Source organism: Mercenaria mercenaria, chromosome 12 (genome assembly GCF_021730395.1).
Source record: "Mercenaria mercenaria strain notata chromosome 12, MADL_Memer_1, whole genome shotgun sequence".
NCBI lineage: Eukaryota > Metazoa > Mollusca > Bivalvia > Venerida > Veneridae > Mercenaria > Mercenaria mercenaria.
The window spans coordinates 73,175,056-73,190,761 of record NC_069372.1 but is presented as its reverse complement, the minus strand read 5'-3'; the positions used below and the strand labels follow the sequence as shown (position 1 = coordinate 73,190,761).

The 15,706-nt window shown below is 34.0% G+C and overlaps 2 protein-coding genes across 2 annotated transcripts; one reads left to right on the top strand and one right to left on the bottom strand.

Annotated features, from left to right (window-relative positions):
• Positions 1 to 1,920: 1,920 nt before the first annotated feature.
• LOC123533542 (uncharacterized) lies at positions 1,921 to 7,856 on the top strand. Its single transcript, XM_053520326.1, has 3 exons — positions 1,921 to 2,028; positions 4,148 to 4,251; positions 7,264 to 7,856. The coding sequence occupies exons 2-3, from the start codon at positions 4,151 to 4,153 to the stop codon at positions 7,709 to 7,711; spliced, it is 549 nt and encodes a 182-aa protein (XP_053376301.1). The 5' UTR covers positions 1,921 to 2,028; positions 4,148 to 4,150; the 3' UTR covers positions 7,712 to 7,856.
• A 6,032-nt stretch (positions 7,857 to 13,888) lies between these two features.
• LOC128547603 (uncharacterized) lies at positions 13,889 to 14,416 on the bottom strand. Its single transcript, XM_053520645.1, has one exon. It carries the CDS (start codon positions 14,414 to 14,416, stop codon positions 13,889 to 13,891), a length of 528 nt encoding a protein of 175 aa, XP_053376620.1.
• Between the last annotated feature and the right edge of the window lie 1,290 nt (positions 14,417 to 15,706).

Genomic DNA, 15,706 nt, shown 5'->3' with positions numbered 1-15,706 from the left:
AATGTCTGTATGCTAAAATGTCAACACTATTGAAAAATCAACGGTGTTAGATGTATTGTCAATGATCTTAGAAGAATTGTGCTTTGTTTCATGATTTTAATTGAAACTTTAGTCTTCCATACGCTCGGATATATATATAGATTAGATTTATGTGTTAGATATTAACTCCTTGGACACAGCTACACTTTATGGGGTATTGAGACTTCCTAAAACTTTAAGAAGGTAGGTTACCTTAATATTTGTATGTGCGCATGCCCAGCCGGAAGCTAACGTGGATTAACGACAACATTTACGGCAAATTAAATGTGTTTGTATATTCATTCTTCTGAAACACAATCATTAACTGTCGTCTGATCTGCTACTTAATGGTAAATAATTCTAAAATAAAGAATTAATTTCCGCAGAAACGCTACAAAACATTGTTGCGCTAAAAAGACGACGTCGACGTCATGCCGTTACGTGTTAGTTACTGCGCAAGATTAATAGTTTTTATCTTGAAAATACTTAATTCTGAGCATTTTATGGTATTTAGGATTTTTTTTAAACAGCCATTATTTGCCGAAATATTTTTATGAACAATGATCAATATTTGCGGCTTTTATGTACTTATATTGAAATGTCATGTAGAATGTAAGAAAATGGTTGACGGTTACTGATGTTATTTGGAACTTTGCCGAGTGCAAGGTTACTTATTTCGGTCATTTTTGAATACAAAATTGGTAGGTTAAATTGATTTGTTATGCCTATTTTTCCGTTTCCATTGACTATTTGGTTATTATATACTAAAACTGTGCTCTAAAATAGTTCATATATCAGTAGACAATAGTGATATCTTGAACTAAAATAATGTTTCAATGGAAACGAACCCCGCCACCTATATATATAAATGTAAAATTTAGAGGCGTTGACACTATCTATGAAAGGAACACAGTTTCAGATTTTTATCTGTATTTTAACACTATTTTGAGCTTTGTTATTTGTTTAAATAAATGCAAATGAAAAGAACATATTACATACTTTAAACATAAAATTTTTGAAGCTACAATAAAAGAAAATGATAACTTGTTTTATATTTTTACTAAGAAATTGCCATCAAAAGCAAAATATAACATATATTAAACATCAGATCGTCACCTCAGTGTAAAAAGTGAATAAGTGCTTCTTTAAGTCAGTGCAGTTATCCACTTCTTGCACTGAGGTGACGATCTCTGTTTCCATGGTTACTTTAAAAGTTAAGATAAATAGAATACCATGTAAAGTGTTAGCTATCCTGCTAATAAAATTCCCCTTATATTCCATTCTAATCATAAAGAGAATGGACACTGAAGCCGTTGAAAGACCGGTTATCATACAAAGTTCTTTAAAAATGAGAGAAAATGCGTTACCATGGAAACACGAGCCCCGCAACATATACATTTTAATGTTGTATTAGAAAGCCAACGCGCATTCTTACAAAATTATCAACTAGACATACTTCTACAGATAACAGTTAAAACGAAATACACAAAATATTGTTAATTAACTGTGTTTTCCTTCTTCTTTCTAATATAAAATAACTTTGAAGGGTCATATACTTCAAACCTGGATAAGAACTGTACTTGAAGCGTAAATGGTCAACGGCAGCTAAAATATTGAATTACAAGAAATACAATAACATACGACTGTTCAATTAATTTGAATTTACCTTTGTGACAAGTATACTACCTCCTTAATTGATTGAAATTTTAAAATCCTCTACTAATTTTCTGGAAAAAAAAATTTGTCCACGTCTCATCTAATAATAGACAAAACAAACATATTCTTTTTAATAAAATTAAACTCTTTCAAGGATTCGTAAAATTTCATTGTTCCGAAATCTTGCGCCTAACAAATACTATAAACAATAATGATGAAACTTATTTTATTGACCGTACAAATGTATGTATTTGAGAACCCTTGCCGAACCTCCCGAACGTACTATATAAGTAACGCCGTAGATAAGAAACAGGAACGCATTCAAAGGAATAGGATAGGAGTTACCATAGAGAAGTAAGTACAATTTTATTTGTATACTCTCGAGTTTGAACAAAATATCTCCGAGATTATTGAATTTACCTTATAGTTGTGTTTCATTTCGTCCCTGTAATATTTTTGTTTGTTGTTGTTATGGTTTTGTTTATTTGTTTGTTTTTTTTGTCATTTTTTTTTTGCGTGGGGGGGGGGGGGGGGGGGGTAATGCTGATTTGTTTTAAAAGGTAAATTTACAATGTATGTTTATATATTTTGTATTGACTGAACTGATTTATTTTATTCCGCGAAAGAACGAGTGAAAATTTCCCGATGCAAAACTAATAACTGTTTAATTACATACGCATCTTCTCTTATTCGTATTATTTAAAATATATAAATTTATTCTTTAATCTGATTAAAATTGAAAACATCGCCCTTAATAAACTTTCAAACAAGACCATATTTTTTTAAAAATATTATTAGAAAAGAGTTTACCAGATCTGCAGTGGAATTATTACTCCGCGAAAGAACTAGTGCATAGCTGATAGCACTCTATTTATTACATACGCACTGCCTGACTACGAAAGTAAGGGTACTGAATTCGATCCCCCGGCTCTGCGACCAAAATAACTGATATTTAGATTATAGTCTCATGCATTGGTGTTTATACACCCGTCTCTTTAAAGAACCAGAGAAACTTCTAGAAACGGAGCGCCTTCTGTATCTTGCACTCCAGCAAAATATTAGTAACAGTCATTTGGAGGAGTAGTCCGTATGTTCTACTGGCGGCGACAGTGAATAAGCTTACATACAGACAAACACTTATTATAATTATTTTGGCTGAGTAAATTTGAAATTATCATCGTTTATGTAGTTTTTATGCGACGACTTCCATAAAATGACGTCACAAATGCCACTACACAACCGATATGAAAGGAAATCTTGTTTTTACTGTGAAATGCTAGTGGTTGTTTAAAAGTAAAAGAAGGGAAATGTCAGTAAATATCTAAGCAAAAGGGCTATAATTATATCGCATTTGTTCAATATTTATTTGCGATGAGCATTTTTTGTGTTTAATTAATTCAATGCCAAAGAATATTCATTCATTTTTTTACTGTTTACTATAGAATGATTTTCTTATTGGACCAACGTACTGAAACCACGCTCTTTTTATTTTTTTCCTATAACTAAAATAGCTAAATAGTAACATTTTCCTTTTTTAATGCCTGTTTAAAACACGTTATCTACCGACCTCTTTTTCCTTATTTGTTAGGAACGCATTCTCTTACGCTATCAAAAGAGCCTGAATAATTCTTCTTAATTGAATTTCGCAGGGCATGTAACCATTCGTCGTATTTTAATATTAATAAAAGGTGGTGACGTTAATGTTACGTCGATATACAATTTGGTATAATACATGCTCTAAGAAATAGTGTTTTTCTATTTCAACTATCTTTTACATAAAAGACAGAGGCCTAAGAATCGAATATCGTCCACGTGAAACTATTCAGCAAGTGTATAACCTCTTCGTTATGTTTAAATATTGTGAAACATGGTTCTGCTATATATTACATGTATTCCTAAATTAAAATGACGCAACAAATGACGGTCACATATGCGATATGCAATTAATAGGTAATTAGATTTGTATCGAGAAATATGCATGAGTTCTGCAGCGGAAATATTGTGCGAATTTTGGAGCGCAGTATTATTCCGCGAAAGAAAGAGTGCATGTTTCTTGATGCAGAAGTAATAATCTTTTAATTACATACGCATCTACACTTAAAATTATTATATAAATTATACAGGTTTGTTATTAAGCCTGGGTAAAATTGAAAATATTGTCGTTAAAGAACTTTTAAACGCGACGACATACATGAAACTGACGTCACAAATTACGTCACACACCCGATATGAAATTTGAGCGTCAATATGGAAAAAATATTGACGTTTCAGGTTCCATTGAAACTTAACGGAGTTAAAAAATGAGTATGTAATATTGAGTAAAAGAGATTATTGCCCTTCAAAATATTTTTTTTTAAATGTTCAGAGTAAGCAGGAGAAGTCACTGTGTTTAAAATAACGTTTGCCACCTAATCAATATATGTTTCAATTTCTCTTGTTCATTTTCAAGAATGTGTTTGCTTTTTGTTCGCAGAAGATGGCAAACGACTTTCTCCTGAAAAAATGGAGGGCTTTGTATCACGGATGCGACATCAACGGCGATAATCAGATTACGATGGAAGACGCGGAAGTTTTCACGTAAGTAAGAATCTATTTATTGTCAAGATATTCTTGTTTTTCATACACTTAGCGCATTTTTGAGGTTTTACAGTCTTTTCATTACGGAGAAGAGCCTCTAAAATGGCCATAGTATATATATTATATAATTATGATTCTTTGCTTATGGAATTACGAACCGAGTGTAAAAATATTAGTTCATGATTTTCTTCTGGTTTTTACTCTACTGACAACTTTTTGCGTCTAGTAGATGTAATGACGATCGGAATTTTCCATGCAATTCATTTACGTATTCTCGTATGCAATTTCGACATTCTTCGAACATAACAAAAAGTTTTCCGGAAAATGCCGAAATCGCATACGGAAATTGAACGGAAAATACCGATTGTCATTACGGGCCTACTACTTTTATTTCGCTTTTGATTTGAAACATACACGTATGCACTTTAATTAGAGTGACCATTAAGATTTCATTAACGACTTTTTATCACTTTAAGTATACTGTGAGATTTATCATAAGAACAAAAATGTTATATTCATACAGTACGCTTAAGTGACATTCGTAAAAAGTTTAGGTACCCCTCTATGTGAGTATCAAAACTAATTATTTCTTTTTAGCTCATTATCATTTCCAGTTCTACATTTTCATTAATATCTTGAAATTTTAACAGTATAAACCAAAAGGCAAGTTTTAAAAGAGCGTATAGCTTCGGAATTCATTTCTTTTCTAATGTACAACTGTGACAGACAAAAAGAAGGTAATGACAACATTGTTTTAAATGCACTTCTAATGAATTTCAGCTGTCAGCTTTTAAGGTTATAATGTAGTAATTCGGTCCAAAATGTGCTTCCGTGGTGTAGTCGAAAGAAGTCCCTAATAAATAGATCCTAATTTTTCCATTTTTCGCGCATTTGCGCGTAAATCGGGGGCCAAATGGGCATTATTTCACTCGTGGAATTAATTTTACATAAAATAGGACACGTTTCATGCTAATACTCGCATGTTTTTGAGTTGTTTACTTGAAAACGAAAGTAGGGTGTTTATTCTGCTTTCTGAAATGCGGCAATATGAGGGTACCTGACTTCAGTTGACTTGCATTTCACTGCATACTATTCAACACCCCTTTTTCTTTTCGTTTTCTTGAAGCAAATGTATGGATATCTTGTGGAAAATAGGTCTACGGCGGAGTGAAAATCTAGAAACTGTAACACAATTGGTCTGAAGTAGCTGATTTTTATATGAAACAAAGAACAAATTCTTTTATTGGTATATAGCCTATTAGAGCTTAAATAAGACTTTTCTCGAAACACATCACAATTAGTCTTCATAGTCATAAATCGATTGTATATGTTATGAAATGATGTTTTCAATGCAAAATAATCATTACATTTGAAAAACATTGAATTTTGACCATAGTTTGAGTAGATGTGCCTGTTTCGGCAGCAATTTCTGCAATAGAAAGGGTAATATTTTGTCTCCAGAATGTGTGAAAATACACAAAATGCGTCCATGTGAGTCATATTCATGACGGAATGAATGATATTTCAGAATCAAAGTGAAAAATAATGCATGCAGGTGAAACTTTTACCAAAATTTACAATGAAGCGACCACAGAGCCTAAATTTAGCCCAGAAAATGGGTAGGGGGTGGCCTCACTTAAATGTCTATATTTCTCTAAAATCTCGAATTTTCACAATGAAACTTGTTAACATGTTCGGTATTACATCTTTCTTGAAAATGGAGATGAAAATGTAATGAAATTTGATAAAAAAGATATCTCTTAACGAGAAATGTCGAGTGTTCTCTCCCTTGATTATGATTATGTAATAGCAGTTCTTGCTAATTGGTTTGTCTCCCTTAAATTAGCCAAGGCCGTGTCATTTGTGGCCAAAATCAATATTGATAGTGCTGAATAAAAGTCCGCATATTATTCCGTAGAAAGTAATATTACCTTCTGCATTTGAGATGTTTTTTTTTAAATATTGTCTTATGGATGTTTTCGTTATAAATCATGTTGTTTTACAAATCAATACAGAAAAAAAATCTGTATCCATAAAACATCAAATTAGCACAATCTTGATGTTATAGAATTTATGCTTTTATGTAACAGAAAACAAAAACATTTAGATATTTATCTCCTTTTCTTTTGTTTTTACCCTATTCTCCATAGAACGGCGAGCATAAATACCGCATGTTTCTCGAGAAAAAAAAATACTGTAAAGTAACTTTCCTCGAGAAAACGACACTAATATGAAGATAGTCCTATCTTATTTGAATACTTTTATCCATATAACAATACATTCCTAAAGTTATTGCTTGTTAGCTGTTTTAAAACATCATAGATTATCATTTTTCGTAAAGTAAAATGTCTAAGCAATACGGTGTTTGACACAGTCATTTGCAATACCAACTTTCTAAAAAACAATTGTGAGCAATTTAACAATCTTCATTAAAGTATGAAAGTAAGTAAAACACGTAGGCTTTAACTGGTTTATATTTCACAATTTACCTCCGGTGTTTTCCAGTGTCACAGGACAGTCATTCAGTTATTCCTATGCTCATATGTTTTATCAGTAGACAAAGTATGTTGATCAAATTTATAATTATGTTAAAACACCTCTATCATGGTTGTGCAACATGGTCAAAATATCTTTTAGAACACCGCAGTGAAACTCTAACATAACATACAATAAAAGCACAGTAAACGTGACTAAGCTGTTTAAGTTACGAAAAATCATTACTTCTTCAAAATCAGATTAACCACACTAAGAGGGAAATACAACGTTGGTTTCTATATTTCCTTATATCATTCAGGCAGGAAAAGAATTAAAAAGTGTGTTAATGACGCCATAAACACAAAAGTGACTGCCTCTTTGGAAAACCATTTTCTTGAACTTCAAACTGCCGTGTTATCCGACTTTGAAAATTGTTTCAATGTTGTGAATAAAAACGGTTTAGTTTGTATATAGTGAAACACTCCTTCCTCTGTAAGACGAAAGACTTATAATAAATTGTCATGTCTTTGTTTACAGGGACAGGTTTTCCTCCCATCACAAATTCGATGCAGGAAGAACAGCCGCTCTCAAAGACGAATACCGCGCACTCTGGGAGAAGATCTTTCTGAAAGGTTTAGATCGTGTCACAGAGAAACTATTTATGGAACAGATAACGGAACAATATAACGCTGATCCTGTCAAGTTTAAGGCCGATACTCACGAGTTCACCTCTGCCATCACAAATATATTTGATGTTAATAAAGATGGTCAATTGTCAGAAGAGGAATTGGCTGTCTGCATGAAATCCTGGGGTTTGGACAAGTTCGACGAGAAATTCGTAAAGGCCTTTCCTCAAAGGAAGCCGGGTTTCATACACAATGATGACTACACAGCGAATTGGGATGCATATTTTTGTAATGATGACGAAAGCGATATCTCTAAAGAGAAACCTTCCATGTACGGTTTCGGTCTAATTGACCTTTAAGAACTTTTTTGTTAAACAACTTTTCATAAAGTTTGACTGATATTAATCAGATATTGAATGTAAACAAACAAATTCTTTTAAAACTTGTAATTTGTAACTTAAGCTCAGAGTCAAAACTTCTGTTTTAATTGAAAATGTAAATCTTTGCCTTGTTTGTTGCTTTTGATCTGACATTTCTAAAACATGTGCATGTAAGTTGAGGCACCCAGAAGTAACCATTGTTTTCCATATTAGTAATTGATTGCTTTTAGCAAGTACGTAACAATTTCTCCACATTCTCTGCAAGTGCTTGAAAACTTCTACACATAGATCATAAGTGAAGATTCTCAGAAATGTCCTAACGACCTCCTCATAAACATTATAGAGTAAGGTTCTCTGTAAGTGCTTGACATTTTCAAACATAAAGCATTATTGAAGGTTTAACAACTTCACAACGTAAATCATAGGCGAAGGTTCTCTGCAGGTAGTAAAAAACTTCACAACATAAATCATAGGTGAAGGTTATCTGCAAGTGTTTGACAATTTTCCAACATTTTATCATTAGTGAAGCATTATTGGAGGTTTAACAACTTCACAACGTAAATCATAGGTGAAGGTTCTCTGCAGGTACTTAACAACTACACAACGTAAAGCATAGGTGAAGGTTCTCTGCAAGTACTTAACAATTCACAACTTAAATCATAGGTGAAGGTCCTCTGCAATTACATAAACCTTTACAACGTAAATTATAGGTGAAGGTCCTCTGCAGGTACTTAACAACTACACAACGTAAATCATAGGTGAAGGTTCTCTGCAAGTACTTAACAATTCAAAACATTTATTATATGTGAAGGTCCTCTGCAAGTACTTAACAACTATACAACGCAAATGATAGGTGAAGGTTCTTTGCAAGCACTTAACAATTCAAAACTTAAATCACAGGTGAAGGTCCTCTGCAATTACATAAACCTTTACAACTTAAATTATAGGTGAAGGTTCTCTGCAGGTACTTAACAACTACACAACGTAAAGCATAGGTGAAGGTTCTCTGCAGATACTTAACAACTACACACCGTAAAGCATAGGTGAAGGTTCTCTGCAGATACTTAACAACTGCACAACGTAAATCATAGGTGAAGGTCCTCTGCAAGCGCTTAACAACTACACAACGTAAAGTATTGGTGAAGGTTCTCTGCAGGTACTTAACAACTACACAACGTAAATCATAGGTGAAGGTCCTCTGCAGATACTTAACAACTACACATCGTTAAGCATAGGTGAAGGCTCTCTGCAGATACTTAACAACTGCACAACGTAAATCATAGGTGAAGGTCCTCTGCAAGCGCTTAACAACTACACAACGTAAAGTATTGGTGAAGGTACTCTGCAAGCGCTTAACAACTACACAACGTAAATCATAGGTGAAGGTCCTGTTCAAGCGCTTAACAACTACACAACGTTAATCATAGGTGAATGTGCTCTGCAACAACTTAACAACTTTTGGTCAATCACATTTAAACAACATTTAATGACATTTTTTTACATTTTGTATATTCTGGTAGAGAATTATTTAAGGAACAAAAAGACCGATTACATAGAATTAGATTCCTATTTGAAATATATATTTCATTATTTTTATAAAATTTTGTAATTACTCTCCTTTAATATGAAAGTATATAAAAAGCTGGGTATTTCGTTTTATTTCGATACAATGTCTAGATTTACATTTGCATTTGATAGACATATCAACTATTGAACAATCTGAACCAAAATGCAAGTTTAAAAGCTGTGTGTAGCTTCTGAATTCATTTATTTCCAATCTATCTTGGTTGCGCAACCAAAATAGGCAAAGGGAGGTAATAATAATTTTTCAAACTTGCGTTTCTAATGAATTCCATCTAAATACATAATTTTTAATGCAAATATTTTACAAATATCTTACAATATGTCTAATATTTATACATTTCCTTAGGCAAAGTATGTTTATCAAATGTATACTTATGATAAAATAACTCTATCTTGGTTGGGCAACCAGGATAGGAAAATGAAATTTTAAAAATACCTCCAGTGAAAATCTGATTTGTTTTAATTGTTAAGTGAACATAAATTAGCCTACGTCCTACTAAAACATATGGAACTACCTGTACTTAAACGCTAAGCTAGTGATGAGCCTATATAAAAAATCGATATTAATCTTGTTACTCAATAAATTTACGTTCATCTCGGGGTCATAAACCACGTTTTTAATAAAATCAATATTTTAGTTGCTTCAAGCTATATGTTATAAATGGCACAAACAAAAATCTTGATTTTACTATGAAATGGTTGTTTAAAAGTTAAAGTCAGTAAATATCGGGGCAAAAAAGAGCTATAATTGTATATTCTTTGTTCAATATTTATTTGCGATAAGCACTTTCATATTTAATTAATTCAGGGCCGAAGCATACTCATTCATTTTTACGTGTTTACTTTAGAATAATTCAATTATTGGGCCGATTTACTACAGCCACGGTGAAATTGCTAAAATAACTAAAAGTAGTATTGGGGTCTCTTTGGCCCTAGGAGTGCGCATGATCAAGAATGCGGCGGGAATTTTGAATTCTAGTTTTAGAATGACATCACCTTTCTATGTTAAGAATGACCTCACACTGCTATCTATATCTCCCTGAAGTATATACTTATAAACCTATCTAGAGCGTGTTCGCGCACACTGAGGGTCGGCCCTACACGGGGAGATAATACAAAAACGAAAGCTATACCCGTGCGTATAAAAGAATCCTCGTATAAAAAACCATTCGAAAGAAAATGTATAGTAATGTCTATAACTTGACCAATCATTAAAAGCTATACGAGAATAACTATTTGTAAAATGAAATTATGAGACAAAATAGTAGAAATGTTAATTATAAAAATACAGTAACTCATTTCTATATAAGAACTTATAACGAGGCGGTCATTATGGGTGTTTTTTCTTTAAAAATAGTAACCAAATTCATCTAACGTTACATCTTATATATAAAGATTTTTAGCGTTACTGCCTATCAAAAACTATTTTCAATAGAAACGTAATTTATCAATCACATAAAGTCTAATGAAATCAGCCTTAATTTTAACTAGTAATTAAATTCTCAAAATTGACAGCCCCGCGTCTCAAAAATCGCGTTATTCGGTCAGCTTTATTTTGAAATGCGTTAAAATTGTAATTAAAATCTAATAAATATACATTAATGCCCAAAATTTCAATTAAAATGTAATATATATGATGCCAGCTTCCATCACAAGAATAGTGGCTAGTACGACAATACACCAGAAGAAATCACGGATAGATTCTTACAAAAATGTCTAACTCAAGTAAGTTTTATTTTTACTATAATTATCTTCCCAAAAATTTATTAAAATGCATATGAGACTCAAATTTCATGTTCAACAATCTGAATTATTTTAATCATAGTTAATGTAAACACTAAAAAGGTTGATATGTAGTACACATATTACGCGTCATGTGTAAAAGAATACACACTATTTACTTGCATAGATAAACATAGTCTTATGTGTACAATCATTATAAAAATGGAAGTTTTTCAAATTAATTGATATTGTATAGCTTTTAAGCCTGAATAAAAAAAAGACATTTAAGAACACCTAATTTATATAGTTTTAATCAAGATAAATGCATACGTTTTAAAATTAAATTTCTGTGTTAAGGTTTTTGCTATCTGTATTTTAGTTTTTGTTATCTACGTTTCGGCTTTTGCACTTTAACATGTAATTTTCCATAGGGTCCGTTCACGTTTTTGTCAATGCTGTTTAAAAAAGTGTAACAGTCGTTTTAAAAAATGTTACGGGCGTTATGATATTTGTCAAAGGTGATTGCGTTTTTGCACTTTAAGATGTAATTTTCCATAGGGTCCGTTTACGTTTTTGTCAATTCTGTTTCAAAAAGTGTAACAGTCGTTTTAAGAAATGTTACGGGCGTTTAGATATTTGCCAAAGGTGATTCGTTTTTTTGTACATTAACGTGTAATTTTCCATAGGGTCTGTTATAGATTTTACTATCTGTGTTACTGTTTCTGTGATCTTAATTTTAAGTTTTTTCTACACTGTTTCAAGTTTTGATTCAAAAAATTGTATAACTTTGCTATTGTCCTATATCATGAATAAAAACCTGTAATAATATGATGCGTTTGTCATTTCATGGTAAGAACTCGCATTCTCGCCTTAATCAACGTAAGAATATGAATCCCGCAGGTACTCACACCCCAGAAAGGGAAACGTTTATACGTTTTCCACATTCTAATGAAGAAGAAAACAGTTCCGTTAGTGACCGTTGGCATTTATTATGCACTCGAGTACCTCAAGCTGAGATCGTGTACTTTTGTCAAATGATCATTGTTTATGTGATCATCATTACCTCCATCATTAACCTCTCTTCAAAACGGTGCTAGCGAATTGTGGATCAGTCTACTCAGTAGTTGTATCGGATACGCCTTACCAAGTCCAAAGCTCATAAAATAATGAAAACATCGTTACCTTTTGAACCTTGCTCCAGTGTGTGTATTAGTGGTCAAACCGGAAGCGGTAAAACGCAATGGGTCTACAGGTTTTTGAAAAATGTGAAGGATATGTATTCGAGAGAACCGCCTTCGCACATATTATACTGTTACGGTATACATCAAGACTTATTTGACGACATGGAAAGGTCTATTCCAAACTTTTATAGTAAACAAGGACTGCCAACGGGTGAAGAAATGGACGACTTTACCCGTGACAAGAGGCACAAGCTGATTATTATCGATGATCTCATGCACGAAGTAATGCGAAACAAAGACATGGAGTTGCTATTTACGCAGGGCTGTCACCATAGGAGGGTATCTGTCATACTAATTACACAAAACTTGTATCCGGGAGGTAAACAGGCCAGTACTATTGCCTTGAATACGTGGTATATGGTACTCATGAAAAATTTGAGAGATATATCGCAAGTAGGAGTATTGGGACGACAACTCTAGCCTGGTAAAACAAAAGGATTCATGAAAGCTTATGAAGACGCTATTGGCGACGTATTCTTACGTTTTTTCGTGTTTCCACTGCCCTTCTTACGACTTTCACCCTCTTCTTCCTTCTTACGATTTACTTCTGACTTTGCGATTTCGGTCGCTTGTGCTACGGGAGATACCAGCTGTACTGTTGGCTGTTTTTTCATTTCGGCCATTTTCCTAAGATGAGCACCGCTACCCACTATGTAACGGCCCATATGATCAGGTCGCACGTATCCGTCCCTCAGGTCTTTGAAATGTTGTATCCATTTTTCAGGGTCCGGTTTATCCGGTACCCATTTTTCTTGTTTATAATCGTACACTTCTATGGAGCCCATACTTTTTTAAAATGCAAAACGCAGTGAAGATCGTTTGCTTTAAATTCCACAGGTTGTAAGTCTTGGTCTTTCAAATACAATCTCACCGAATTAAAGTAATTCACAGTCACAGGCAGATACACCGGACGACTATATTCTATAAATTTAAGTTTCTTGTATCTGGTTTCTATTTCTATGTTCCTTAGAACGGGCAACAAAGTGTCTCTAACGTAAGACTCTTGTACAATATCGCAGCACAAATACAGTCTTTTACTTCTCGGCGTAAAATCGCAGGTAAGAGTAACTTCAGTCACAGCGCAGGTCCAACGATCCTCTAAAGCGTATGACTTGGGAAACTGAATGTAAAAATCTGAGGGATTGTTGTTCTTACGTATGATTTGCGAATCGTTACTGCTAAGATAAAGGTAAAAGTCGGTCATGGTTTCATTCGTATTCGTTTGATATTTGGCTTCTTACGCTTCTCTGTTCGTCCTGACTTCGTCCAGAATAGTGTCAAAAAGATGGGGAGCTCTCAACAATACGGGTATAAGTGAGTGATCGCGTCTTAACAATGTTTTCTTTCTGGTTAATGATACGTTTCCAGAAGCCAGAGACCGTAGCAAAAGTCTTTTCCTTTCAAGTAGATGTGCATATCTTCTTGCTGGATTAATCGTTCCATTGATCACACTTTTGGCCACTTGAGCTATAGCCTGTATCTGACTCGACGTCATATTTATGATCATGTTTTTTCTAACTACTACAGTAGCATCTTTCAGTTGGAGAAGATAGTTGAGTTTAAGATACACTTGAGATTGATTCATGTTTGTTTATTGGTTTCTTTACTTTCACTCCTTCTTACGCGTGTAGAGTTCCAGTTCAATTAAGACTGGGTAGACCGCTTCATCTAGTTGAGCATGATCTTTGATTCCAGTTATGACCACTTTACCGCTGTGAAAACAACAAAAAATGACTCCATCATATTTTAAATTCACCGCTGAAAATAGTTCAGGTTCATACACGATCTGTCTTTCTTTTACCAACTGATTTAAGTCTAAGGCGGTACTTAAGGTGTGACTGGCTGACACTGTTAGGCATTTGATATCTTTCAGACACACCGTGTACCCTAATCGCTGTATACGTCTGGCATAACGTCGTAGTCTTTGACGTCCCTCCTGAATACTGGTCGCTTTTCCATTACAGTTGATAACTCCGTTGGAGAAGACTAAGCAATTTCCTCCTATGGTCTTGTGTTGCCAGATCAGTCCTGGAAATTGTCTAGGATCGTAACGAGCGTTTGATATACGATAACACGAACGCCTCAAGTCAATAGCGCAGTCCAAATGGGCACTGAACACAACGTTTGTGATAATCATAGTGTTGACTCTTCAATCGCCCGGCTATAAATGAAGATAAATAAACTCTTATCTATCATATGAATACATGTCAGGTCACGTGATCTAGGAGTACTGCGTCACGTCTTGTTCGGGTATCCAACTATCGTATTTCGCTGGTCAGTGTAACCACCTTACAAGGACTTGTCTTTGTTTGTTTCGAACTCTTTTCTTTAGTATTTTTTCAACATGGTACTCTGTCGTCTCGTCCACGTTGACCGCTTGTAATTCCTGTTCATAAAATGTCCCGTCTACCTGGTCGTTATTATCCCAATCAGCTATAGTGTACACAGGTACGCCTTCTCTTTTGAAACGCGTTTTAATCTTAAAGATTTCACCCGTCCACTTTTGCGAGTATTCCCTATCGAACACACTTTTCACGTGAGATGCGCGTACCGTTTGACCTATTTTGAATTTGTAGCTTTTTCTCTTGATTAGTTTCGTTTTACCCCCTTTGGTTCTTAGTAAATATTGCTGAAGCCTACTCTCTCCTTCGTTCTCTGTCGTTATGTCTATGGGTCACTTTCCTAGACTCCTATGAATTGTGAGGTTATATCCTCGTAGTATTTTTTTTCCAGGATATTAATGTATCGTTGTGTTCTCTTTTTTAACATGTACCTGAACAGTCTTCTTTTCAGATTCTTGATTAGTATTTCCGAATAGTTAGCCTTTGTCTCAGTGTTTAGGGCGTAGAAATGATGAATTTCTTCATGCTGAAGATACTTATTGACCTCCTTGCTTCTAAATTCCATACCCCTGTCGGTTCTCACCGTATTAGGTTTTCTCGGTCCTGATAGTATTCGCTCTAGCGCGTTCACTATTTCCGTACCTTTTTTACTTTTGATGGGTTGACAAAAAGCGAAACGGGAGAAAATGTCTATGGACACCAACATGTATTTGTAGCCTTCATTTTGCTCGGCTAAGTCAACCATGTCCATCAGATCCATATCCCATTGCCTCGGACAATCACGCGAGATCGAGGAAATCGACGTCTGGCCCCTCTAGTCAAGGAATAAGACTGTTGACTTTGAAGCCATTTCCTTATTCTGGGCCTACCGATTTTATATTTACCCTGAGACTTGATATATTGGTACACTTTTTCAACTCCAGCAAAACGGGACAATTTGGTCAAAATACAAAGAAGACAAATACTGCTTCCAGTTAGACATTTTTTTTTATTGATAACACATAACAAGTATATTCGTACAAATGTATAACATGTTCTTACAAATTACAATACAGTAGAATACAAAGCAGGTGTTGTTCTAGAGT